The 27977-nt window shown below is 41.1% G+C and overlaps 1 protein-coding gene across 1 annotated transcript; it reads left to right on the top strand.

Annotated features, from left to right (window-relative positions):
* The first annotated feature begins 69 nt into the window (after positions 1–69).
* Positions 70–27922, top strand: LOC118417111 (cleavage and polyadenylation specificity factor subunit 1-like). The gene is made up of 42 exons (XM_035822512.1): positions 70–209; positions 2579–2769; positions 3433–3566; positions 4679–4759; positions 4977–5125; positions 5728–5871; positions 6426–6565; positions 6886–6996; positions 7122–7215; positions 7910–7997; positions 8405–8501; positions 8620–8651; positions 8787–8829; positions 9768–9859; positions 9976–10050; positions 10440–10520; positions 10939–11061; positions 11573–11689; positions 12820–12927; positions 13074–13107; positions 13266–13444; positions 13789–14021; positions 14273–14357; positions 14844–14944; positions 15325–15421; positions 16103–16192; positions 16433–16570; positions 16924–17076; positions 17761–17877; positions 17994–18084; positions 18506–18590; positions 19015–19156; positions 19690–19758; positions 20078–20161; positions 20855–20998; positions 21363–21395; positions 22017–22083; positions 22331–22378; positions 22526–22687; positions 23311–23440; positions 26608–26746; positions 27242–27922. The coding sequence occupies exons 2-42, from the start codon at positions 2604–2606 to the stop codon at positions 27287–27289; spliced, it is 4344 nt and encodes a 1447-aa protein (XP_035678405.1). The 5' UTR covers positions 70–209; positions 2579–2603; the 3' UTR covers positions 27290–27922.
* The last annotated feature ends 55 nt before the right edge of the window (positions 27923–27977 follow it).

The raw sequence follows: 27977 nt of genomic DNA, 5'->3' as shown, positions 1-27977 counted from the left end.
GACGTTTACGTGGCAGGAGAATCGATAAAATCTGCTATAAATTCACGAAAAGACGGAAATTGGTCTAACATGTGATGCAACTGCGGAAGTAACTTTCATAACTGACCTATGAACTTTTGTTTCCCATGGTGCATCAGTCAGCATGGCGTCCATCGAGTAAAAAAGAAAGAAAGAAAGTGAAAACATCGTGGTTTCCTCTTGTTTCTGAGGTAAGTGTTGGTCAGGATTTGTTAGACTGGAAGTCAGAACTATGAATAACGATATGTAATAGCTTATATGTGCGGGAATCGAGCAAATGTAACGCAATTTGGTGAGGAATATGAAGGGGGAGGGGGGCATAAACAACTAGTGCATCTGGTGGTTTTTCTGTGATGTTTCTTTTGTTTTCTTCAAATATATATATATTCTAGCTCCCACGGTGCACCGGTCTTTCATTATTCAAGGAATTCATAGTAAAAACAAAGCTTCCGACCTCGTTTGACTAACAGTAATGCATTGTAGGCCGCTTAGTTACAGTTTTACAATTTATGTATAGCTTCATACCATAACGGGAGGGGGCCATACTTCGACAGGGGTCCAAACTTCGTCAGGTTTTAAAAATCATTGTTGCGGAGAAATGCATAGATGCCTGCACATAAGAAGTTACAACTAGCTGTAGACTAAACCTTGTTGTATATAACTACAAAGACGGGGTATGTGTAGAAGTTAGCAAGTCCCACAGATAACGATTGAACAACTTGCACAAGTTTGACGCCTTCCGTGCAAGTTGACGAGCGAACGTATCGAGACCATGGCCCGGGAAACTCTTGAATTATTCTTCGCAAAATACGACATGTGAAAAAATACCACCACACATAGAAATGATGTTTATTAGCCTTCCGAAAAATAATACCTGTGTTCTGTTTTCCCTTTAACTGGGTTGGATAAACGGAGCTAAAATGATGCCACAATGTTCACCCAGTCGGGGCTCCGCCATTTTACTATCACGAACGCCGGCGGCCGAGCGATGCTCAACACGTTGAACTCAGCCAACCCGTCCGTAGAGCGACAAACATTCAAGAAAAATCGATCCCTACCGACTAAAAAATCCTGTAGCCATTGCTGCTGCCTAAAGACAGGATGAAAAGGCAATCAAGGAAGCCGAAAAGCGAAAATGCCATCACAGTTCAATGTAACAATGCGCTGCCGTTTTGCGGCAAGTTGGTCTCACCGTGAGAGGTAAACGTTTTAACACACCGTATTTGAATAAGTCGCGTAATGCAAAATATGACCCATATTTGATACAGAAAAAATTATAATGAAAACTTTTAGTGCTATTCTATTTGCATAAATTGTTTAAGAATGCACGGCGATGGTCTGGTTGTTACTATGTCGGAGTTTGGACCCCTTTTTTGTGTTGGAACGTTCTGCTAGGACGCAAGCCGAAAACCTGCCGTAAGTTTCGTGCGCTGTCAAAGTACAGTGCGGAACGCTAAACCGTTAAATGAAATATATATCTGTACAGCTTCAATCACAGTTATAAGGATGCATACAAGATCTTAACTTGTTTTTGATGAGTTCACTGTAAAATGTACATTGACAAAAGCCATGCGCATCCACTTAGAACGGCTGTCGAAGTATGGCCCCCTCCCGTTAATCATAATTTATTCTGTGGTGGTCATTCTGGTTCCTTGATTTTTCCTAAGATAGCTAGTAATCAGATTTATTACATTATCCATATGACACCCTACTCAGTACTATTATACCGTATATTCTCGAATAAAGTACGCACTTTTTTAACTTTTCAAAATTGAAAAGGTGCTACAAGTTGTTGCCAAAGTTGGGGTGCGTACTTTATTTGAGGTTACTGCACAGATAAATGGTAAGAAAAGCCTAAAATAAAGCAAGGTGGAGCTACACTTCTAGTAATGTTTCAAAACATACACATTGTTGTTGTCTTGAAGTTGTCTAAACATGAAACAAAGAAATTGTCTTAACATGATTTACATATTAACAGTGGCATTTGCATACAATCCTTTTGAGTTAGTGACTTTGACTTGTACAACTGGTTTTGCCTGATTTCTTCTACCAGTTCTCAGTGATTTTTATAATTTGCAGCAGGCAATTCACAAGTTTATAGAGACAATGACAGTGTAAACCCAGGTTATTTTATGCAAAATGACCTGGGGAAAACATCATAAATTCGAATTTATTTAGTTAAAGGCCTGTTCAAAACTGGTGGAGAAGGGGTGCATACTTTATTTGAGTTTTTCCATTTTACCTTTCAGTCCCAAACATCTGTCTAAGACTTGTCCAAAATCAGGGGTGCGTACTTTATTAATTGGGGTGCGTACTTTATTCGAGAATATACGGTAATATGTTCAGTATTGACACTATCGGAGTATGTACTGCATATAGAAACTCACGCAAAGCAATGTCCGCTATAGGCTATCCGCCATATTGAATTCCGCGATCTCGCACAGTAATCTCGTAATATTTCACCCTCAAGACCTAAACAGATAGACATTATTGTGCGTATATAAGTACTGTAATGCACAATTTGTTGAAAGTGAACCATGTGTCTTTCCTCTCCCCACAGCACGTGAGCATCTGACACCCCAGCCATGTACGGTGTGTATAAGCAGACCCACACCCCCACCACGGTGGAACATTCCGTTTGGTGTAACTTCATCTCGGCACAGGAGAAGAGTCTGGTGGTGGCTGGGACCACACAGCTCCATGTCTACAGGCTGAAGGGGGACATGGAGGTACTTACACACTCGTCTTCTCGTTTAAAGTTACAACCTCTTATTCAGTGCTAGAAGAAGCACACACTTTCTTCTATGTTAGAGGACTAAGTGCCTTGCTGGAGATCATGTCAGGGTCGTAACATTTTGACCAACTCGCCCACTCGCCCCTTTCAACTCATCCCATCACCCTGGTCAAGTTGGCCAGAGTTAGAGTTAGGGTTGGGATATTGAAGAAGAGTTCAATCAAAAACCTCCTTGCACTGAGTTGACCATGGTGTTAGACAGAGTTGATTTGAAAGTTAGGCTGAGTTAGTCTGATGATAAGCCATATTTTGAGTTGGTATAGGGCTGAAATGTCCGACTTCCCATCATGTGATGGAGTGCCAGCCTCAAGTATGGTCATGGTGCATCATAATTAACTTTAAGTTAACAAAGGAGAATTGTTCAACATCATTGTTCCCTTAGGACGTGAACATGAAGTTCAACTAACTTTTCCTCCTTTTTTCAGAATCCTTCAATGGCAACTGAGGACAAAACCAAACCTGGTCAGTGTTTTACTTTTCATATGTATGGCTTCCTTCAGTCAGTAATGACCATGGTGAAATCCTAATAGTAAAAATCCTACTTTTCAAGCATACACATTTTTGTACAGCTTGCAGTTGTACATGTGGAATGAATAACTTGTTGTTATTGCCTGTTGTAGACCAGAAGAGCCGTAAACAGAAGATGGAGCTGGTCGCATCGTTCTCGATGTACGGGAACATCATGTCGGTGGAGTCTGTCCAGCTGGCAGGGTCCGACAGGGACGCACTACTGCTCAGCTTCATGGACGCCAAGGTGAGGATGGGACTTGGACTTAAAGGGGCATTCCACTCCAGAAGGGAGTATTGTTTTCCAATAGATAATGTGTCAATGAATACATAATCAGCCGAATTTTGTGGAATTCACCTTGGGATGAATTACGTGATGTGTGTTTTATAAAACAATAATGACACTCACTAAACCCATGCAGACCCTACCCATGCATTCCCTATACGCATAGACACTTTGTTTATCGTACATATTTTCGGAATAAATGAGGTACGCTAAGCACACCGAGAAGGCAAATTGCTCATAAGATAGCAAAGAATACAAGAACAAGACGAGATTTCTTAGCGAACCTGAAATTAGTTTTGTAACCATACCTAAAAGTTTTGCATTGTATTCAGCCATAGGATTAATTCAATTAGAGGGTACTTGGGGAGTTTAGTAGAACATTGAATGCTTTTGAGGCATGTGGAGCAACTGGGTACTTTATCGTATAATGTGAACTAGTATGCAGTTATCACTTCCTAAAATTGATATCTATCGGAAAATAACACTCCCGTGTGGAGTGGAATGCCCCTTTAAACACATGTACACTCTCTTCATTACTGGTGTAATCTTTCCATTTTGTAATCGGTCCAAAATCTGGCCCACTGATTTTTTTCAGGTCTGGTTTTCCTGGACCAATCTAACAAAAAAAAACTGTTTTGTGCCCTTTCACAGTGGAGATATTTTGAAAAAGCTTGTGTAGATAGATCATAGAAGGAGTTTTTTATTAGTTGGAGGGTCATATCAAGATTTTCACAGTTGATCTGACCAAGGACTTGATCTGACATCATTATACAAGTAAATAAGTAGAGTATCATTACACTAGTTGGAAATAACCACAATGCCAATGGTCCTCAATTCAGTATGGTGGTCACAAATTATAGCATGATGGCATATTATGCTAAAAAAAAGTTAAAATGCACTAGCTAGAACCCTGTGTTCTATTGTGTTAATGTGTAATCATATTTTCATGACTGTAAACTACTTCATAGTGATAGTCATGTAGCTGCCTGTGTATAATGTTTTCAACAGACACTATGGTTTATTCAAAAGTCAACCACTGAAGAAAAGTTAATGATAAACCTGATGTTTTCCAGCTGTCCATAGTTGAATATGACCCTGGTACCCACGATCTGAAGACTGCCTCCATGCACTACTTTGAGGAGGAAGAAGTTAAGGTATGTTGTCAATCTAAATTTGTATGAAAGGGAAGACATCTACAACAAGGCCGTTCAATGTTTTGTCTCTGTCTGATTTTTTTGTATTTTGTATGTATTTTGCACTTTGTAAAATGGCTCAAAGTGATTTCAGATACTAGTATTCAGATATAGCACATAGGTTTATTACTAGTATGTTGTTTACTTACATGTAACTGATTCAATGTCTATACCACAGGATGGGTATGTGAGTAATTACCACGCTCCCATGGTGCGTGTGGACCCAGAAGGCCGCTGTGCAGTCATGCTGATCTATGGTAAGCGGCTGGTGGTGCTGCCCTTCAGGAAGGAGGGGGCAGTGGATGAGGCGGAGATGTCAGCGGGCAGGTACGATACAGTCACTTGTGTTTCTGGCCAGGGTCTCGTGGCTTGTTGTTTGATAATGAAAATAAGGGGAAAATGTTAGATTTGCTGTAACCTAGGCTTTTTAGTAGGCTGCCAGCCAAGGGCATAACATTTTTGATCCTGACATTCTTATTCTTGGTGACAAAATTCAAAATGGACTCCCTGTATTTCACACTTTGTTAACAGTAATGCTTTGAACAGTTGATGTAAGTTGGTGCAGTAAAAATTCTAAGTTCAATTTATCAATATACTTGAGCATGTACAATGTATATCTGTGTAATTGGAATATAGTGTATCAGTACTTGACGCATTTCAGTTTAATAGTGCTAAATTTGGTTGGATCACTTTGATGGAGATTTAAGCAAGACAAAAGAAATAGAAATGAGCCAGCAACGCCTTCGTGTAAAAATATACTTTGCTATTGAACAGCGAGAAAACCTGCTGCCCTGTGTGCCAATAGGCACTACAAGGTTAACAGCATTGTATTTCCAGTGGTTGTGCATAATTTTGGAAGGACTTCATATACATGTATGTCAATGGTTGCTTTTAACTCAATCAGTCTCTTGCCATGTTTTTCCCCACAGTAAGTCGTCCATCCTGCCCACCTACATGATAAAGCTACAGGACCTGGATGAGAGGCTGATCAATGTAGTGGACCTACAGTTCCTCCATGGGTACTTCGACCCCACCCTCCTCATCCTGTATGAACCTCTACAGACATGGCCTGGGTAAGGGACAAAAAAGGCTAAGTCTAAAGCAGATATTATAATATATATTTAATATAAATGCATTTTGAGTTTGCCATAGCTTCATGTTCACATTTTGACCTCTTTGCCATAAACTCAAACCACTATGAAAATTTATCTATCCTCTACATGTATTTGTCCACCCACTACATGTGCATAGTACTATACATTGCACCGTATTATGATGTGTTAGAGTCACCTGTTCTGTCCATCCTTGTTGACTTGCTAGTTGGTGGTTTTAGACTAGCTGCCCATAAAAGCACCTGTGTTTCCATTACTTTAGTACTAGCAGTATGGCTATAGGGCTATCACAACTTCAAAACACTGAGCAATCCTTCTTCACATTGACACAAAATGAGAACACCGCTAACTTGAATGCATCTACAGTATTGAGTCGAACTGTAGTGATTTCTCTATTGATTGATAGTGCACTATGGCAGGTCTTGCTTGTGTCTAATGTTTTCTCATGCAAACAATGGAGCGTAACTCCCTCCAGTTGGATTCTTGACTTCATCTGACTGTGTGTTGTACTACAGGAGAGTGGCAGTGCGTCAGGACACCTGCTGTATCGTTGCCGTCTCTCTGAACATCGCCCAGAGGGTTCATCCAATCATCTGGTCCGTGGGCAACCTGCCCTTTGACTGTAAGCAGGCGGTCGCCGTCCCAAAGCCCATAGGTATGTTTGTGTTCTGCAAAATTCATAATATGTACGTCTATTTTCTATGTTTATACACAAGGCTTCAGTTATTGTAGTTCTACGCAGAGTTGCTAGGAGGTGCTGCAAAGTCTATCATATAATTCAGGAGTACTAGTAGTATGGGATTATTGTGGTCGGTAAGGAATCGTCTTTAAATGCCATGAAATTATACTCCAGTCAGTCTCTTGTGAAGTTATTTCTAAGTATAAAGTCTCTGTAATTAATGTAGCTATTGCAAAGACTGCAGTAGTGTATGTTCAGTGAGATGTGTTTATGATGTGTGTTTTGATTTCACACAGGTGGAGTGTTGGTGTTTGCGGTGAACTCCCTCCTGTACCTGAACCAAAGTGTCCCCCCATACGGAGTCTCCCTCAACAGCATATCTGACCAGAGCACATCCTTTCCACTCAGTAAGTCTTGTTTTTGTGGTTTGTGTTGCCTTCCTCTATTGCTATATGACTTAAGGTAGTCCATAAGTAATATTTCACATGTAGACAAGTCCAAGAAACTTATTGTGTTGTTCCTTTTGCTCCAGGAATACAGGAAGGAGTGAGGATCGCCTTAGACTGCGCACAGGCTTCCCTCATCTCCTACGACAGACTGGTCATATCTCTCAAAGGAGGGGAACTGTAAGATATTGTTTGATTTTGTTTCTGTCATGTATTTTCTGGGCTCCAATATAGTAGTTACATTGTAGTAACATTGTCCTAACAGTGTAGTCACATTGTCCTGGGTAGTTTGTCCGATCACACTTATGAATTCACGTCCTGCCTCCATATCTTTGTGTGAGGAGACTTCTGTATCAATATAGCCGATATACAAAATGTACTTGTAACTGCCCTTCTGCAAAACACATCAACTTTGCAGGCAGTGCCAGGCACACGGTGCAGCTGCAGTTGGTTAAGATATAATGAACAACCTGTCACACCTAACCTTTGCACATCTAGCTGTAAGCAATGTTTCAAGCTATCTACTGAGGATGCCCCTGCAGCACTAATGTCCACAAATTCATATTGACAATACGTGTACAAAAATATACTGCTACTACTACTGTCAGTCAGTCTATACAGACTATGACTCTGCGCAAAGGAACTAAACAACAATGAAGACTACATTACATGTAGTACAATGCATGATGTAGTTCTAGTCAAAAACAAACAACTTTATCATAGGTTGATAACTCTGGTACATGTAGTTGAGGGCATGACTATTTCTTGTTCATCTTTATAGACTACTTCACGACTTATTTAGTGTCAATTTTACTGTGATATGATGAGCTGCCATTATGACTCACACTCCAACCTTGTCCTGTTTTCATCCTAGTTATGTCCTGACCCTGCTGATAGACGGGATGAGGAGTGTTCGAGGGTTTCACTTCGACAAGGCTGCAGCCAGCGTCCTCACGTGCTGTGTACGAGACATTTTTACTTTCAATTTCAGATTTCACTTTTTAAAGATCTTCATACTGACATAGTAGTTAAAAGAAAACATTGTGAATTGTTCATTGTTGCCCAGAAGAAGATGACAGTCGTCAAAACGTTGGCTCCTAAAAAAATGTGCGGTTGGAAGTAAAGCACTCTGTGATTCATTAATAAAATACATGTACCTTTACCTGTTTGTGGTAAAATCATTTAAAGACTATCTTTGAAAAGAAAATACAATTCAGTTTCCAGATGGCAAGTTTGTATTGCAAAGACATAGATACTTGGTAATATGGCCAAATCATGTAAAAAGGCTGTCTTAACAATGGTATGTTTTAACTAACTTTGTGTCTGATAGTGTCCTTGTAGATTGTAGCCGTGTGTTTTCTGTCCACAGATGTGCATGCTTAGCCCAGGGTACCTCTTCCTGGGGTCCAGACTGGGCAACTCACTGCTGCTCAAGTACACAGAAAAGGCATTGGAAGGGGACACAGGTCAGTTATCAATCAATCAATCAATCAATCAACCAATCACAACAGATCAAGTTGATGTTGGTATCGTTGCAAGTTTTCAAATTAACGTACAATGCTAACACTTATTCTTATTTTGCAGGCATACTCGATACAGCTGACAAAGTTGGGGAAGTAAGTAGGATTTCATTGCATTCTCAACTTAACCTTTTAGGACGTTTTATATGTATGGCCTAATGAATTGATAGTTTATTTGAATTAATAGTTTATTTGCTTATTTGTTTGATCCCTATGTTTTGTATTCACCAGGAACCTCCAACCAAGAAAAAGAAGCCAGATTCTGACTGGATGCGTAAGTCAATATATAACTACTGTAGAAAATGTAATTTCATACAAGTGCAACATTGTCCCAGATTTTCCTCTTACCATTATCCTAAAGCAGCTGATAAACAGCTAGTGCAGTGTACATGTACCTTCGGGGTGAGAGTCACAAGTTTTCAAAAATTTACTGGCTGTATTGGGTATTTCCAATTGTCCAAACCGACTTTTCACTGCCGCATGGCTGCCTCACAGACATGTTTTTGTGCCACATTCATCATAGCATTGAAACTTATTCATTGATTAAAACCATGGATAGAAATCAGTTTATATGCAAAACAACAAAAAATTGTGTTACTTTCAAAACATATGATAAATTTGACAAAAAGCAGTCCTTCCCATTGAAGCCTCTGAATTAAACTATCTACCATAAATTATTTTAAGTGTTATATGTAAATTTCAGCCATACCACAGGTATGGTGAAATATATTTATATTTCAGCCATATCACAGGTATGGTGAAATATATTGTTATATTTCAGCCATACCACAAAAAATATTCGTAATTTATGGTGAAATATATTGTATTCGTAATGTTTCTTCTTTCTTCTTCTTCTTTCTCTTGTCAAATCTTCAGAATGTGTTATCTCTGTCATTTTAAATTCATTTTTGGACTTTGGTGATTATGTCGAAGTCATTCAAAATTCCATTTTTTAGCGGAAGTGTTTTTGGGCTGGTGTATTTTACTTTTCTACATGTGGTGCACTGAAGAGTTCATTCTTGCATGTTGAGATTTTTTAAGATTCATTTTTTGGGCTTAAGTGTGTCATTTTAAGCAGAAGTGTTCCATTTTTGCACATTGGCGATTTTGGACGTCTATTGTTAGAGAGAGATGGCTGAAATATGCTGTATTTGCTCTCAAGCAAATGTCGGCCTTTCTAGTTTGATAACTGTTACTTGTGCTATTTTTCAGCCTCAGATGTTTCCACCATGGATGTGGATGAGATAGAGGTATACGGCAGTGAGAAGCAGACAGGAACACACATCTCTTCTTATGTCTTCGAGGTGAGAAAACATAGATGTCAGTAAGTCCTCTCCTGCAAAGTTTACACGTAAATTTTCTTTCTTACATGTATTTCACTTTTGTGTAGAATAAGCTTATTTCTCTTTATTTTCTGCAGGTCTGTGACAGCATCATGAACATAGGGCCCTGTGGGAGGGTCACTATGGGGGAGCCTGCTTTCCTGTCAGAAGAGGTAAATGAGCACATCATGTCTGAATCTGGCACTATTCGTATTTTAGAATTTTGTTTGCTTCATTAATCTAAATAATGGTACATCCAAGGTTACCCAAGTAGCCAGGCGGTTTTTGTCATCATTCTTTGTGCTTGGTCCTTCAAGGCTTGGGTGTATATATGTAAACGAGAAAACAGGCAATATCTGCAATATTTACCAGTAGCACTGAGGTGCTCAACTCCCATACCTTGTGGTTTAGTTTAAAAGCAGTTTTCTGAGGTCTACACTGCCAATGCTACTGCTATTATGCCTGCACACAATGCTTGTTGAATCATTTCTTACATGCAGAATTAAATCTTTCCTTTGTCAGGTAAAGTTAGTATTGAATCTTTTGTTTTTTTTATTTCCAGTTTGCTGATAACCCAGACCCAGACATAGAGCTGGTGACCACTTGTGGATATGGCAAGAATGGAGCTCTAGCAGTTTTACAGGTACTTCAACTTTACATTATATTCTACACATACTAAGCAAACATAGTCATTTTCTGTTCTTGATGTTATGAAGCATTATCTGCTTCATTTTTAATAAGGTACAAATGTCTTGGTACATGTATGTCTCCCTGGCACAAGCAGTACTGCATCCCTGCTTAGCCATCTGGATCACATTCTGTGGATCCTTGGACATGTTGTAATGGATTGCTTGCATCATTTCGTATTATGTCTGCAATCAGTACCTCAGATTTTCAATGTAATCAATGATATCCTCATATTGAAAGACTTCATTGTATACATACATGTAAAGGCTAACATACAGTTGTAGCAGCTGCATACAATGTATGCTTAATATCTATCAGAACACCATCCACTTGTGCTATGAGTGTGTTCAATAGTATTCTTTTCTATCGTACAGAGAAGTATCCGGCCCCAGGTGGTGACGACCTTTGACCTGCCAGGTTGCCTGGACATGTGGACGGTGATCGGGATTCCGCCCGAGTCTAAACCACAGGAGGAGGGGGAGAAGGCAGAAAGTGCTGTAAGTAACTTTCTGTGCACAAATAAGATGTGAGAGAGACATTGTACATCTAGATCACTTAGAGAAGTTCAATGTTGCTTAATTTTTTATAACTCCTGTTGTGTTACACAAAAGGGTATGGTGTCTTCAGCTTTTGCTACTGGTACCAAATTCGAAGGGATGGAAACCATTGTATTGTCTGTTATAGGACTGGTATAGAATGATTTGATTTTAGATTTGGATTGCAACTCTGAAAGGTTGGAGCTCTTTGAAGACTTATTCATGGCCCAAAAAGGTAATTTTACAGCCCAAGAATGACAGGAACTATTGGTTGTAATAGGCAGGAAGTGGGCATTGGGGCTCACAAGTTCTAAAATTGTCTTGCTTCCAAATTGCTGGGCTGTGCCTCTCCTGGCTATGCCAGTACATGTATATTACTTCCCCCCTTAACTATCTGCTGTGTTGGCCAATTGGTATTGAATTTGTATTGGTTATAGGGAGAAGGTTAACTACTTGAATGTATCATTTCCAGGGCTCAGAAGAGAAGCCTGAAGGTGAAAAGGAGGAGACTAAAGAGGAGGGACCTCCTGATGTGGACCTGACCAACAGTCATGGCTTCCTTATACTCAGTAGGGAGGACTCCACCATGGTCAGTCTTACACTCCTGCCTCAGTACTAGTAGTTAGTTATAACCTGACCAACAGTCATGGCTTCCTTATACTCAGTAGGGAGGACTCCACCATGGTCAGTCTTACACTCCTGCCTCAGTACTAGTAGTTAGTTATAACCTGACCAACAGTCATGGCTTCCTTATACTCAGTAGGGAGGACTCCACCATGGTCAGTCTTACACTCCTGCCTCAGTACTAGTAGTTAGTTATAACCTGACCAACAGTCATGGCTTCCTTATACTCAGTAGGGAGGACTCCACCATGGTCAGTCTTACACTCCTGCCTCAGTACTAGTAGTTAGTTATAACCTGACCAACAGTCATGGCTTCCTTATACTCAGTAGGGAGGACTCCACCATGGTATTGAACTTAAGTTTACATTAAAACCGATATTGATACATCAATAGCTTTTTTTTAGAATCCGTCTATGTATATAGGTCAGTGCCAATCTCCATTTTCGTAGGCCTTGGGCCACACAATTGTGCAAGCACTACAGCAGAGAGCTAGTTCACGTACTGGGTAGTGACAGACGACACAGTGAGCCAATTCTAGAGTCTTTGGTATGACCTGCAATCCCCTCTAAGCAAGCCTCAACCCAGTAGGCTCTTTCACCAGTCACTCACTCACTCACTCACTCACCCACTCACTCACTCACTCACTCACCCACTCACTCACTCACTCACTGACTCACCCACTCACTCACTCACTCACTCACCCACTCACTCACTCACCCACTCACTCACCCACTCACTCACTCACTCACTCACCCACTCACTCACTCACTCACTCACTCACTCACTCACTCACTCACTCACTCACTCACTCACTCACTCACTCACTCACTCAATATTATTAGGCCATACCAATTTATATCCTTGGTTCTCATGCATTTTAAAGTAAAAACTAGAAAGGTAACATTTACATTTAAGTAGATAAAACATATTTCACCATCTCCCTCTCCATGCAAATCCAAAGGCACACCTGATCAAAATTGAAATATTCCAAAAAACGTCTCTCTGAAGGTTCTTCAGAATGGTAAAGAGATGATGCAATTTGATCACAGTGGGCTAAAGTTAAACTAACCTTTGCTGTTACCATTTCCTTCTGTAGGTTCTTCAGACTGGTAAGGAGATTATGGAACTTGATCACAGTGGATTCAGCACCCAGGGGCCCACAGTGTATGCTGGGAATATAGGAAACAACAAGTACATTATCCAGGTATGTATCTTTGTCCCTAGTGCCAAACAAGATTCACTTTCTGTTAGTTTTCCCCGTAATTTATCCCTGTCCTTGGTGCTGAATGGCACTCACTTCATGTTACATGTATGGTATGTTGTAAGTCTAATGAAGACTTTGTCTTTCAGGTTTCACCATATGGAATCCGACTTCTACAAGGAGGTAAGAAATGAAATTTAATGGATGGATGTCTTTTCTTGTACCATGTCTCAGTAAGGTATTCTTTAAAACTTTACCTGATGAGGAATCTAGAGCTTTTAACTGGAGTTCTGCTTCTTGCCGCTATATGTAGCAAACATATGTCATTCTGTGTCTTACAGTGAAGCAGTTACAGCACCTGCCCTTTGACTCTAAGGGCCCCGCCTTTGTCCTGGCGTCTGTGGCTGACCCCTACGCCCTGGTGATGAGCGAGGATGGACAGATACTCCTGCTCACCCTGGTGAACGACCCGTACGGCAGCGGGCACAGACTGTCCGCCAAGAAGATAGACATGGCAGGAGTAAGTTATTGAAATGGATAGTTAACCTATTGAACTTTCTAATCTTTATGTACATGTATGTTGTTTGAGACGAGTCTAGATTTCATAAAAAATGTTAGAATTATACATGTTCTACTATGAGAGCCAAAAAGCTACTGAATTAGAAAATGGCAAGATACTCAAATCTATTTTTCACCTGAAAATTTACCCTGTCACATTGGGTGGGGTTTGAACATCAGGTGATCTCGAAAAATCTTACAATCATCGTGAGAACACTGTGAATATTACTGCTGAAAATGTCTTTTAGAGCTTACATTGGCCTGTCATTTTTCCTACATTAAAGACTTCTCCTCCTCTCTCCGCAGAAATCCCAGGCGATAACAGTGTGTGCGTATCGTGACACCAGCGGCCTCTTCACCGTCTCCTCCCCCTCCACTACGACACCCGCTCCAGAGGTGGAGAAGGATGCAGCAGAACCAGCCGCAGAAGATGCTGTAGCCATGGAAACCGGTGTGGACGATGAGGATGAAATGCTGTATGGGGAGCCATCTGCTAAGCCATCTGGACCTGCTGTAGTTAGAGAGGAGGTGAAACCAAGGTATGGTGGAAGCCTTAAGGTACATGTAGCATGGTGGTCTTGTTGTTAAGGATGCTGACTCTGTTCTCAATTTAAATCCCGGGCAGTACACAATATTGTGCCCTTGAGAAATGTATTTTGGGGATAGTTGACTTTGATGTTATTCACATTTTTCATTTGTAAGTGTCATGCCAAGTCTGAGTAAGTATTGGATTCTTAGACTTAGTAAGTGAACTGAACTGAACTGTTGGATTGTTCCTTTTGTTGTACAGCACCAGCACTGTGCAGGAGCCAGTAGTGAAGGAGGTGGAGCCCACCCACTGGTGTGTCATCTGTAGGGAGAACGGGTCACTGGAGGTAACAACACAATCACATCATCATCATCATTATCATCATCATCACAACTTTTTAAAGTCTTTGACACATAATGCTTTGGTCACAATTGGAAAAAGGAGCCCTGTCAAACAATTCACGGGATGTTTTTTGGTCACTTTCGGGGGTGATCCCTACATGTCCCTGTGGAACACTCTGCGGGTGCGTGGGTATTTTTTGGCACGACTGGGCCCCGGAATGATTTTAACTCAGAGTTAAAATCAACTCGGGACCTGGTAACAAATAGACGCCATAAGCTAATTGCGAACATATCATGAAGTACCCCCAAAGTATCTGGCAGTCCACAAATGTGTGGCTTTGGGGCCCGGCTGGGGCTACGTCTGTAAGGCCACGGGTACAAATGTGACCAAAGCATAACTGGTCAGTTTGAAGAGCAACTTTTCAAACGTCAATGGCGTCATGTTTCGACATGAACTGTATTTAATCTCTCCTGCCCTAATATTTTCCCAGATCTACAACCTGCCAGACTTCAGCCTGGTGTACCTGGTGAAAAATTTCCCCACAGGCATGAAGCTACTGGTGGACAGTTTCCAGTCTACGTCCTCTGCAAGGTAACCAATCATTGTTGTAGATGACTGCTGATACAAACAGTTGTATGGAACTGTAGAATCTACCATTTTACAACATTTGCAAACAATTGCAGAATGCTATCCTCTATGATGTAGATACTTTTAAGACAAACATTGTCTTTTTATCAATGCAGATATCATACAAAATTTCTTAGTATATAACAGATTTCTGTTACAGAAGTTGATTCAATCCCCCCTCCCACACACAAAATATACAATGTTTCAATTTGAAAGAAAACAAAAAGACAAATGCTTGCAGGTTTTCTAAGAGCTTCTAAGATAAGCTCCTCTTAGATCAGGCCCTGACATTTGAGTGAGTTTGTTGGTTAGATTGGTTAAAGATTGTGATGTGTAACTTCCAGTACCAGCCAGTCTGACAAGCAGGGTGATCAGCTGGCCAGTGTGAAGGAGATCCTCATGGTGGGTCTGGGGCACAAGGGATCAAGGCCTCATCTACTGGTAAGGTCAACAGCTCCTATTATTATAGAAAAAAAATTGCTAAACTTTCTTTCCAACACTGAAATTAAACAGGGACTTATTAGGGATTAACCTCTAAATTTTTCGGTCAAACTCCGTCAACCTTGTTCACAGAATGACCCTCTCTATCTCCAGCAGTGACGTCAGGAACACACCACTTTTGCAGGAGGGGGTCATAAGTATCAGAAAGTCTATGTCGCCCCCCGCTCCTATTATCATTAACAGCATCTAGAATTTGTCATCACTTCATTTACATATCAATACATAGTTCTTGGTTACTTAGATACTGGTTTCATTACAGATCAATGACAAAAGGTAGTGAATGCTACTAGAAATGTCTGACCATTCAAAATCTATTCAGTTGCTTGAGCGACTGTTATCTTGTCTATCTTGCTATATGGACATTTAACCTTCATCAGGTAAACATTTAATAACGTTAGTGGTTATGTCATTTCCAGTAGTGTGTCATACAAAACTTGATGTAGGCGTTAGTGTTCTAAATGCTAGTTTGCTGCACTCTTCTGGATAGGTCCCATGTTTGAAGAGATTGATCAAGGGTATGGGTTACATCAGTAGAACTGTGACAGCACCCTTTCTCCCTAAGTCAGAAACATCGTGATTGAGATGAGCTTGACTCCATTTGTTTGTGTCTTGTGTTTCCAGGCCAGAGTAGATGAAGACCTCCTGATATACGAGGCCTTTCCTTACCATCTGTCTCCATCTTACACCATGCTGAAGATTAGGTTTAAGAAGGTGAGTTGGGTAAGACTTAACATGGGATTAGACAGGTATATGTGTGTAAGGTTATAGTGCTACCCATGCCTATAATGGTATTGAATGAAAATTCGCTTTGCACAAGTCTTCCAACTAGCACCACCAAGCAATTCACAAAAGAACTGCATTGAGTTGAAGAGCATTTGCAGCTGGATAAGGCTCAATATTTTGAGCTGAATGAATGATGTGAACTTTGTACTCATGATTATCTATTACTAGGTCCAGCACAACCTGATCCTACGTGAGCGGAAAGGCGGGAAGACCAAGAAGGCAGGAGACCAGGAGGAGTCAGACGGACAGACTGGCAGCAGGATCCAACACTTCAGAACCTTCACCGACATCTCAGGGTACTCTGGGGTAAGGGCTTTGTCTACTTCTCCTCTGGCTTGTCTGTATAATTTGTTCCATTATGAAATACTATGAATGGAGAGGGTAAGAATTAGCACCTTTCAAATATCACAAGTGTTTCCTTGTCATTGTCACTGTTAAACTCTCTCAAATAATGGTTGAAATTCTGACATTTTGGGGGTACATTATACTTATAGGAATGCTGATTAGTGTTCTAGGCTGTGCTCTTTTGAATTAAGTTTCCCAAACAGACAATCTGCAAAAGTGTTATGACATTCTTTTTGCTTACTGTGTGAGGAGAAATCTAATACTAGTGACAACATATATACATGCTGTATTCACTTATGTTGACTGTATTTCAGCTGTTTATCTGCGGCTCCTCTCCCCATTGGCTGTTCATGACGTCCCGCGGTGCTCTGCGTATCCACCCCATGAGTATCGACGGAGCTGTTACGTGCTTCTCACCATTCCACAACGTCAACTGTCCCAAGGGCTTCCTATACTTCAACAGAGGGGTAAGATGTGTGACATTCATACTGTTGCACTTGGTATACATGTATGGGATACATTGTATATACTTAAATGTAAACATTGTTTTGTCGAATTTTTCTAAATCTGTAACCTGTAACATCATGTCCCTATCACAAAGTCGACAAGCTTCAGTTGTATTTATTGATTTCCAGAAAGTAGCCTAATTAAAGAGGCTAAGACTCAAGCATATGTTTCATCTGAAAATCTACCCCATCATATTAGACAGGACCAGGGGACCTTCAAAATCAGCTGATCTCAAAATTGTTGTGCAATGATCAAGACTGTATTACTGCCCTAAACGTCATGAAAAAATGTTACAGCTTGCAGACTCCACAGGCTGTCAATTTTGCTGCTGTGTGACCGGGCTATACAAAAACTTTTGATACATGTCTTCTACCCAAAGGTTGTTAGTTCTCTGATAAAAGGATAAAAGATAGCACTGGTATTGTAACAGAGTCTGTAAGATTCAGAGTAACACTGCAACAGAAGTTTTCTGAGGAAAGTTGTTACAGTACTAATAATAGTAGAAACTTTTGTGAGTCTGAATTCTCTTTTATAGTTGCAGCTCTGAGTTTGATCGTCAACCCTTCTTTAAAACTTTGCCAGAAGAAAAATCATGGCCATTTTTCATGTATACAAGTCATGTACATTATGTTATTTCCACCCAGGGAGAGTTGAGGATATCTGTCCTGCCCACCCACCTGTCATACGACGCCCCCTGGCCCGTCAGGAAGGTACCGCTGAGATGCACTCCTCACTTCGTGGCCTACCACATGGAGTGCAAGGTGGGTAGAACATACAGTCAGCATTTCATGGTCGATGCTTCTTTTTATTAGTTGTTGAATATTTTTGAAACAAAACAGAAAGGGTACAAATTAGACTAACCACTGTGTTTCCTCAGGTATATGCTGTGGCTGCCAGCACTTTTGAGATGTGCAACCGGATCCCCAGGATGGCAGGGGACGAGAAGGAGTATGATGCAGTAGAGAAAGGTACAGAAACCTGAAAATATTTCATTTCAACTAATGCAGGGATGCCCCTGTAGCCCAACTGGTAGTGGCCTCACAGTTGAGTTTCCAAACTGGGAGACCCCAATTCAAGTCCTGGCATGGGCATCTTGGTTGGGGCTGCACCCATCTTTTGGATGGGAAGTAGATTTAGAGTCCCGTGTTTGAGGAGGTGCCTCAAGCATGCTAAAAGGGAAGGGCTAGCAACCCCTTCCTGTAAAAACAATACCCTGCTACAGAACCAGCAAGGAAAGTTGCTGACCCATGTGCCACTATGTGAACAATAACAACGAAGACATAAATCCAAAGTTAACTAGATATTCATCTGGAGAAGGCTGTTTGTATTTTGGAAAAAGTTGCATTTTCTTCACTTTTTCAAAATGTTATTTTGTTTTCTGTTTTACAGATGATAGATACATCTACCCCATGTTGGACAAGTTCAACATACAGCTCATGTCACCAGTCAGCTGGGAGATCATTCCCAATACAAGGTACCAACACCACTGTCAGACAAAACCATGCTTATAGTTATAGTAACCTACTTTCAATATTTTGATAGTTGCAAACAATAACTCGATATCTGTAACACAATTGTAACACAATGTAGAAATTCCTTTTATATTCATTGTCAAATTCAAGATGTAATGTTCTAATAATATGTCATTTTCTAATAACATGTCCCACAATCATGAATATTATACATATCCTTGTAGTCATACATGTTGTTTTTAGAATAGACAAATAATATATAATTGAGTTGATTGTTTTGTGGATGCTATTATTCCCAAAAGACATGTACAACCGTATTAAATTGATAAGATTTATTCATTCTAAATGCTTGTGCACAATTTGAAGAACAGACTGGAAGAGTTTTTGAGTTATTCAGTTTAACTTGACTTCCTTTTTTTCCACCAGACATGAGTTTGAGGAATGGGAGCACATCAGTACCATGAAGAACATCCCCCTGAAGTCGGAGCAGTATGTGTCTGGTATGAAGGGCTACATCGTGGCAGGGACTGTGTCTGTACAGGGGGAGGAGGTCACGACAAAAGGAAGGGTAAGTAAGGGGGAGGGGGGCGCTACAAAGGGAGGGTAAGTATGGGGGAGGGGGGCAATACAAAAGGGAGGGTAAGTACGGGGGAGGGGGCGCTACAAAGGGAGGGTAAGTATGGGGGAGGGGGGCAATACAAAAGGGAGGGTAAGTACGGGGGAGGGGGGCGCTACAAAGGGAGGGTAAGTATGGGGGAGGGGGGCACTACAAAGGGAGGGTAAGTAAGGGGGAGGGGGCGCTACAAAGGGAGGGTAAGTAAGGGGGAGGGGGCGCTACAAAGGGAGGGTAAGTAAGGGGGAGGGGGCGCTACAAAGGGAGGGTAAGTAAGGGGGAGGGGGCGCTACAAAAGGGAGGGTAGGTAATGGGGAGAGGAGCAATAGAAAAAGGAGGGAAGAAACAATCTGTATTAAAAATCCTTGTATTCAACATTCTAATCGGCATTTTTGTTCACAAGAGGAATGCAACTTGAAGAAAATTATGCTGAATGTACATGTAGCTTCTTGGTTGGCATTAATTTTGTTTTGTTTGTTGCTGGACAGATTGTGATCCTGGATGTGATTGAAGTTGTTCCAGAGCCGGGGCAGCCTCTCACCAAGAACAAAATCAAGGTCAGCTTTGTATCTTGTCAGAACTAACTCAATGAAAGTAAAGATAGTTTATTACATGGCTATTACAGTGCAGTGATTGTCCATCCTTCTTTCATCCTTTGTTAAGAGTAAGCATACACTGTAGTTATTAATGTTACCACTCTGTTTTAATTCAAGGACTTTGGCACTTTTAGTGCAGTATATGTTGATGTTGTCCTGTAGTATTTAGCTTATCAGTCTTTGCAAGTAAGATTGATTTGCACTGGAGATTCCCATAAAATAAACTGCTGTATTGCTGTAATGATGAGTTGACACTGAGCCCCCCCCCCCCCTTCCTCAGGAGCTGTATGGTAAGGAACAGAAGGGACCAGTGTCTGCCCTGTGTGGATGTAATGGGTACCTGCTCAGTGCCATTGGACAGAAGGTGAGGATAGTTTACACTGACATCTCATATGCTATTTCAGTTAAAACTGTACATTTAGTCCTATCTACTCTTTCTTTTAAGGACTGAGTGCTAAGGAGAGAAAGCAGTATGTCCTTTGTATGTCTAGCTGAGTGCCTACTGCAAGGCATGTACTCTACCCACTAGGTAATTATAGTGGCTGTGCTTTGCTAAAACCTGATTTTGGCAACACCTTAGTGGCAAGCCTAATGTTAATACACCACACAGTTTTTGTTTCAAATGTGAATTTTCAAGGGGTCCTTCTTTTCTGTCTATTTATTCCAGGTGTGTAGGGGAAATATTATTAAAGGAAAGTCTGCTTCAAGAGCTGTTGAAATATGGGGGTGGGGGGTATGCCTAAAGGGGGTTACTAATCATGCAAAACAGACAAACATCTAAGAGGGTTTTCAAGTACATTGTTTACAATTCAATGTCTACAACTGGATAAAAACCTCTGAAGATTTACTTCCGGATGTTTTGAGTGACATCCATCACTCTTCTTCAGCATCATTAGAATGAACTGGCAGAAACAATTCGATACAAGTACATCTAACTAGAGAAATATGCTTAAAGATGTAAGGATCATCGAATATTGTTTACCTGAATATCTAAACTTCATAAACGTATATTAGAGGGCTTTGTGTCTAATTTTTGTATCCTTGTTGATTGGTGCAGATTTTCCTGTGGGAGTTCCGTAACAACGACCTGATCGGGGTGGCCTTCATCGACACTCAGGTGTACATCCACACCGCCATCTCCATCAAGAACTACGTCATCCTAGCTGATGTCTTCAAGAGCATCTCACTCCTCAGATATCAGGTGAGGTGGATTGAAGGAAGGAGGGAGGGCACAAATGTGTAGATTGGTTAAAGACGTAAAGGCTGAAACTCTCATCCACTTTGCAGCACAACGTGTATAGTATAATGTAACAATTGCATAAATCGTTTGCAAAGAAAATATAATTCGGGCCATCCCAGGCCTGCAATGTCCTTTTTTTTATAAAGCCATTATCATTATTATCAAAACTCAGCTATCAGCTACAACTTAATCAAGTTTCATAAATGTTTAAGACATTATTAAGCAATGGTCTGGTTACAATCTCTGCTTTGACACTTGAAGCCTTTATGTTTAACATCAGTAGCTTTCCTCTGACTTATACATACTGTATGTGCTTCCTTGACAGTCTGAATCAAAGACTCTGTCACTGGTCAGTAGGGTGAGTACAAAATATTCTTCCTTTCAATTCAAGAACATTTGTGCAGATTGTTTTGCCATTTTTACTTCACTGTGTTGTAGTGTATTTTTGTTCAACTGTTGAGTCAACATACAGGAGTTTTAGAAGATATTGGAGAATGAGCATGAGTGTTTACTGTGTGTGGATGGTGTTCAACACCAGGGACAGGTATGTGTGTGTGTGAATGGTGTTCAGCACCAAGGACAGGAGTGTTTGTGTGTGGATGCTGTTTGGCACCAGGGACAGGTGTATTTGTGTGTGGATAGTGTTCAGCACCAAGGACATATGTATTTGCCTGTGTGTGAATGATATTCAGCACCAAGGACAGGTGTGTTTACCTGTGTTGATGATGTTTAGCACAAGGAACAGTTGTGTTTACCTGTGTGTGGATGGTGTTCAGCACCAAAAACAGGTGTATACACTATATAGCTTAGTGCAAATGGTGTTCATCATCAGGGGCAGGTGTTTCTGTGTTAAGATGGTATTTCAGCACCAAGGACAGGTGTATTAGGAGTAAAAGCTGTGAGAATTTATAAGAATTCAAAAGCTGTCTGTTTCAGTACTTCAGCTGTTGCTTATATTTTTATGAATCTTGTATTACAGGATATGAGACCCCTGGAAACCTACTGTGTGGAGTTTTTTGTGGACAATGCTCAGATTGGGTTCCTTGGTAAGTGCTATCACTAGTGCTGTCATTAGTTTGACAATAAATCTGTTTGATCCAATGACTGTTCTGTCATAATCTGTAAGGTCATGTAGGCTACTAGGCAATGAGACAACAGGATAATGTTAAACAAGACTACCAATACCCTCAAACTCTAGCCTGTTGTGGGAGATGATGAAGCGACACTATATATGTTTGGATACCAGGATACAAGATCATTGCTTGTAACACAATCTTTTGTTCTTTTCTGCAGTTTCTGATGCCCAGAAGAACTTCCTTCTGTACAGTTACCAGCCAGAAGGTGAGATACTACTGTTTGGAATGATGAGTCGTCAAGTTATATTTAAAATACACATGTAGTTGATAATTTGACATTAATGTCTTAAAATTTGAAATTCTAAAAATTCTAGAAATTATACTCATACAATTTTTCCTTAATCATACACAGCCAGAGAAAGTTATGGTGGTCAGCGATTGGTCAGGAGAGCAGATTTCAACGTCGGCAGCCATGTCAACACATTTTTCCGTGTCCGCTGTAAGATAATGGACCCCAGCGGAGAGAGGAGGAGGGACGCTGACACTGTCGCTAAGCGACATGTCACCATGTTTGGTATGATGCACCTTTCTTCTCTCATGTGTTCTTTTCTTTTGTTCATCACTTTGTGTTCAATCTTAAATGTTTATGGATGACTACAAGGTAGCTCATTCTGCATGTTGAAAATAGATTTCTGTAAATTCTGTTATTTTTTAAAACTTAATTTTGCAGTAGAAAGAATGTGTTCACAGTGTTTATAGTATGTAGTTGGAACAACGGTGGAAACACAGTGCTAGATAGATCGAATGGGAGGAGGTGTGATGCATTCACAGCTAGAGCCCACTGCGAAGATAAACCTACAGCAAATGTATCACAATTTATGGTTGTTCACCTTGTGCTGCCTATGCGCCTAGTGGCACATACAAGCTTCCTTACTGTTTCAGTAGCTGGATATATTTCCACAGAAACAGGTTACTAGGGCTTCCCCTTTAATATGCACAAGACACCTTTTCAAGATGAGACCCGCATTTTACATCCCTTCCGAAAAATGCAACCCCAAACAAGATGTCTGGAACTTGAACCAGGGTTTTCCAGTTAACAACCAATTGGAACCAAGAGCTCTACTATGAGGCTGCTACCAGTTGAGCCACAGGGACATCCCTACAATTAACACTACCATTATGTATTCCTTGCTGCAGCAACCCTGGATGGTGGCCTGGGAGCCCTCCTCCCCATGGCTGAGAAGACCTACAGGAGACTGCTGATGTTACAGAACACCCTCATGACACACATGCCCTTCCCTGCAGGGCTCAACCCCAAGGCTTTCAGGTCAGAACCAAACCCAATGCACAGAAAGCCAAAATTTTGCAACTACCCTACAGTGCCACCTAGCAGTAAAAAAGAGTACTACATACAGTAATATAAAAGCAGCTGCAGTAGCAGTTATCTCTCATTTGGCGAATATCTTCCTAGTGCAGGTACCTTCCTTGAGCTGTACCTTCATTCTAAACGTTTATGAAGGTTAGACATACTTACATGTATTTCAGTCTCTACAACTGGATAAAATCAGAGATTTACTTCCAAATGTTTTAAGTGACATCTATCACTCTTCTTAAGCATTACTACAATTCTATATGATTTCAAAGAGAAAATCCTCTTCTTCATACTTAAGGATTCTGGGGTTGGTCCTGGGCAAGTGAAAGTGCTGATTGGGCATGCACATGTCCTACCCCACTTCCTACCTACCTAATCCTCTTCGCTCCCTTTGGTGGAGCATAAGGCACTGACGAACTTCTTCCAGTCCTTCCTATCTTGGGCCATCCATCTAACTTCATGCCAGGTCTTACGTGCTGCCTTCATCTCCCCTTCAACCGTCCTTCTCCAGGTCCCTAGAGGCCTGCCTCTGCTTCGCTTCCCTTGAGGAGTCCATTTGAGGGCGACATAAGGGTGTCTGTTTTTGTGCATACGCAGCACGTGCCCCAACCACTTCCAACGTCTGCGTTTTATTTCCTCAACGATGTTGTGAATTCCTGTACGTTCGGCAACCTCCTTGTTGGAGACTCTTTGCTCCCAACGTATTTTCAGGATTCTCCTGAGGCATCTACTTTCAAAACCCCTAATGCGCTGCTCGATCTTTTTATTTGTTCTCCAAGTTTCTGCTGCATATAGAAGGACTGAACGGACGTTTGATCTGTATATCCTCAGCTTGGTCTTTTGCTTCAAGGTCGATGCTTTCCAGATGTTTCTCAGCTTATTGAAGGCTTGTGCTGCCATCCCAATTCTGGTGGAGACTTCCTTCTCTATGTTGCTGTCAGATGAGATGTAGCTACCAAGATACTTAAAGTCCTGTACTTCCTCTAAGTCCTGTCCACGAATGGTCGTCTTTACTGTACTTTTGCTCTTTACTTTTAATATCTTGGTCTTATCTTGGTGTGTCTTGAGGCCCACACTACTTGCTTGTTGGTCCACGTTGTTTGTTTTCTCTTGTATGTCTCTTTGCGCGTGTGACAGTAGAGCTATGTCGTCTGCGAAGTCGCAGTCTTCCAATCTGGATGTGAGACCCCAGACAATCCCTCTTGGATGTCCTGCAGTAGCTCTTCTCATCACCCAGTCGATGACGACAAGGAAGAGAGTAGGTGAGACCACACATCCCTGTCTGACTCCTGTCTTTACGTGGAACCACTCGCTGTGCTGGCCGTCATGACGGACGCAACACTGGTTGTCAGCATACATGTCTTTTAAGATGTTTATGAATTTAAATGGAAATCCGTATGCTTGAAGTATTTTCCATAAAGAAGGGTGGTGTATACTGTCAAATGCCTTCTCAAAATCAATAAAATTAATGTAAAGAGAAGAGTTCCATTCTAGAGACTGCTCAACGATGGTGCGTAGGACAAAAATCTGGTCTGTACATCCCCTGCCACTTCTAAATCCGGCCTGTTCCTCTCTCAGTATCTTGTCAATGGAGCGTCTTGTACGCTGTAGTAGGACTCGACAAAAGATCTTACCTGTAACTGACAGGAGATTAATACCTCTCCAATTTCCACAAACCGATAGATCACCCTTCTTTGGCAGTTTTACTATTATCCCTCTTTTCCAAGCTTCTGGTACCGTTTCTTCGTACCAGACTTGGTTAAAGAGTGTTATTAGACCTCTGGCAGTTGCTACTGGGTCTACTTTCAGCATGTCAGCTGTTACTCTATCTTCACCTGGGGCTCTGTTTGCCTTCGTTTCTTTTATGGCATTTACAATCTCCTGAAGTGTGATAGGACCACGTTTCATCTCTATGTTAAACCCCATATCCTCGATGGTCCCTTCGGACTCGGGGGGAGGTCTGTTTAATGTTTCTCTGAAGTGTTCTGCCCATCTGTCCAACTGGTCTTTTCCCTCCATGAGTACTTTCCCGTTCTTGTCTTTTACTGCTGCGGCCCTGTTTTTGAGATCTCCTGATAGCTGTTTAGTGATTTTATACACGGTCCTAGTATCACCCTTCTCTGCTGCTTGTTGTGCCTCAGTTGCTAAGCTATCCATATACACACGTTTGTCTCTTCTGGCACTTCTTTTCACTTCTTTGTTCTTTGCTTGGTAGGTCTTGGCTGCTGCAGCCCTCTGTCTCTCGCTTCCATTCAACATGTGTTGCTTAGCTGTCTTCCTTTCTTGTACCAGGTTCCAAGTGGTCTCTGATAGCCACTCCTTCCTCTCTCGTTTACGGTATCCTAGTACTGCCTTACTGGTATCTGTAAAGACTTTGTGTATACCCTCACATCTGGCATTTATGTCATCAACCGGTATGTCCTCGAGTACCTGAAACCTATTCTTGAGCTCCACGGTGAACTGTTCCTTTACCGCTAGGTCTTTGAGCTTCCCAGAGTCGAAGAGTGGATCATTCTTGCCCTTGCTTGCCTTCCTAAGTTTCAGTTGTAGTTTGCACAACATCAGGTGGTGATCGCTGCTTGCATCAGCACCTCTAATGGCCTTGACGTCTCTCAAGGACTTCCTCCACTTTCGATTGATACATATGTGATCAATCTGGTTACTCGTTCTCCCATCTGGGGATACCCAAGACAGCTTGTGGATGTTCTTGTGTTTAAAGATTGTGCCCCCGATGACAAGACCATTCTCCATGCATACATCTACCAGTCTTTGACCATTGTCGTTCCTCTCACCGACACCTTCTTTTCCCATGCAGGCTTCCTACCCCACTTGCTTGATCTTATTTTTTCAGGAGTGATATTTTGGTATATTTGTTACTTTTCACAGTCATGGTATCAAGCATTGATCAACACAGAAAAATAGGGCCAATGACAAAGGAATTCCATTACTGGAAGTAAAAATACATAGAGAAAATGTCATTTACATTTGGCAAATGAAAAGTTAGTTTATATTCTTGCCTGATAGGAATATTGAATTTTAGAAAACTTGGCAACCCTGGATATTGTTGCACTATAAGCATGACTTCACACTATAGGAAGGTCCTGTTGTCTTGATGCCCACAGAATGCTGAAGCACAACCACAGATCATTGATCAACGCATGTCGGAACATCCTGGACGGGGAGCTGCTCTGGAAGTTCCTGCACCTCAGTGTGGTGGAGAGGAGTGAGCTGGCCAGGAAGATTGGCACTTCTCCTGAAACTGTGAGTTTACAGAGACAGTGTCTTATGTGTTTGCAGGCGTTGCTTCTGTGTATGTGGCATTGCAATAGACGAATTTGTTCCACACAAACTGCTTTCATTATTGGGGGATTTTGCTTGCAAATTTTGTTATCGCACATGTCTGTAAATGATAGAATATATTTGAACAACATTCCGCCAGACCCTACCCAGTGTCTGCACGTATGCAGGCAAACGTTTCTGGATATCACTTTAGAATATCATTGGCTAAAAGAAAATGCAATGGTACCCCCCATACTTTACTGTTTCCTTATTACAATGTCTGATTGCTTAAATAAAATGTAATTTTACAATTGTTTCATCCTGGGTTTCCAAATACAGTATTTAGACAGAAGCTTTATCCTAGAACTTAAGATGTAGTGACATCCTGTCATGCTCTGCCATGTCCAGACACTCAATGCCTGGTTGGATGCAAATGAATGTAATGACTGAAAACAACTCTGATTCCTTCATGTTCAGATCACAGAGGACCTGATGGACATTGACAGGCTGTCAGCACACTTCTGATCCGACATGGAGAGCACACGTACCTGTGGCTGTACTACAGAAACCTGGGAGTCAACTATATATTACTACATGTAGTACTACTAGTGTTGATGCAAGTGTTGAAAGGATCTCAAGCCAGTCCCAATTTATTCTGTATCTGCATGGATATTAGGCTATACAGGAGACACAGTTCCCAGATTAGAACTGTAAAGTATGCTGGTTTAAAAGTGGACCAGAAGACTTGATGTATTCAACTCTATCTGAAAAGCTACCATATACATACCATTAGTTTGTCAAGAAATGCAGTGAAGGAAAAATAGTTGAACTACTTGACGGTCTTAAACTTTACAGTATTAATCCCTTGACACATGTACATAATCTACTACATACTGGGAGATATAACTGGATGTGTTGAAAAAAAAAACTCTATTAACCAGAATGTCAAAATACACTTGTCTTTACTGGGTCACTTTTCCATTGTGCTGTAGATGTTACTGTTATGTGGCCGATGGTACAGTATCAATCAGTATACTTAGTAGTTACCACGCTATGTGGAGCAAGACAACCATGTTGTCAGTGCTGGTAGTTGATAAAGTGAATCAATATTTGTAACCAAAAGGTATGTCAGCAATAAACGACTTTGTACAGTTTGCATACAGATGTACTTCCTCTGTGTCAGTATCAGGCATCAGGTATATTTAGCTTTCTG

This window comes from Branchiostoma floridae, chromosome 6 (assembly GCF_000003815.2).
Source record: "Branchiostoma floridae strain S238N-H82 chromosome 6, Bfl_VNyyK, whole genome shotgun sequence".
Taxonomy (NCBI): Eukaryota; Metazoa; Chordata; class Leptocardii; order Amphioxiformes; family Branchiostomatidae; genus Branchiostoma; species Branchiostoma floridae.
The sequence above is the reverse complement of the archived record's forward strand: the minus strand, read 5'-3'. Positions and strand labels throughout refer to the sequence as shown.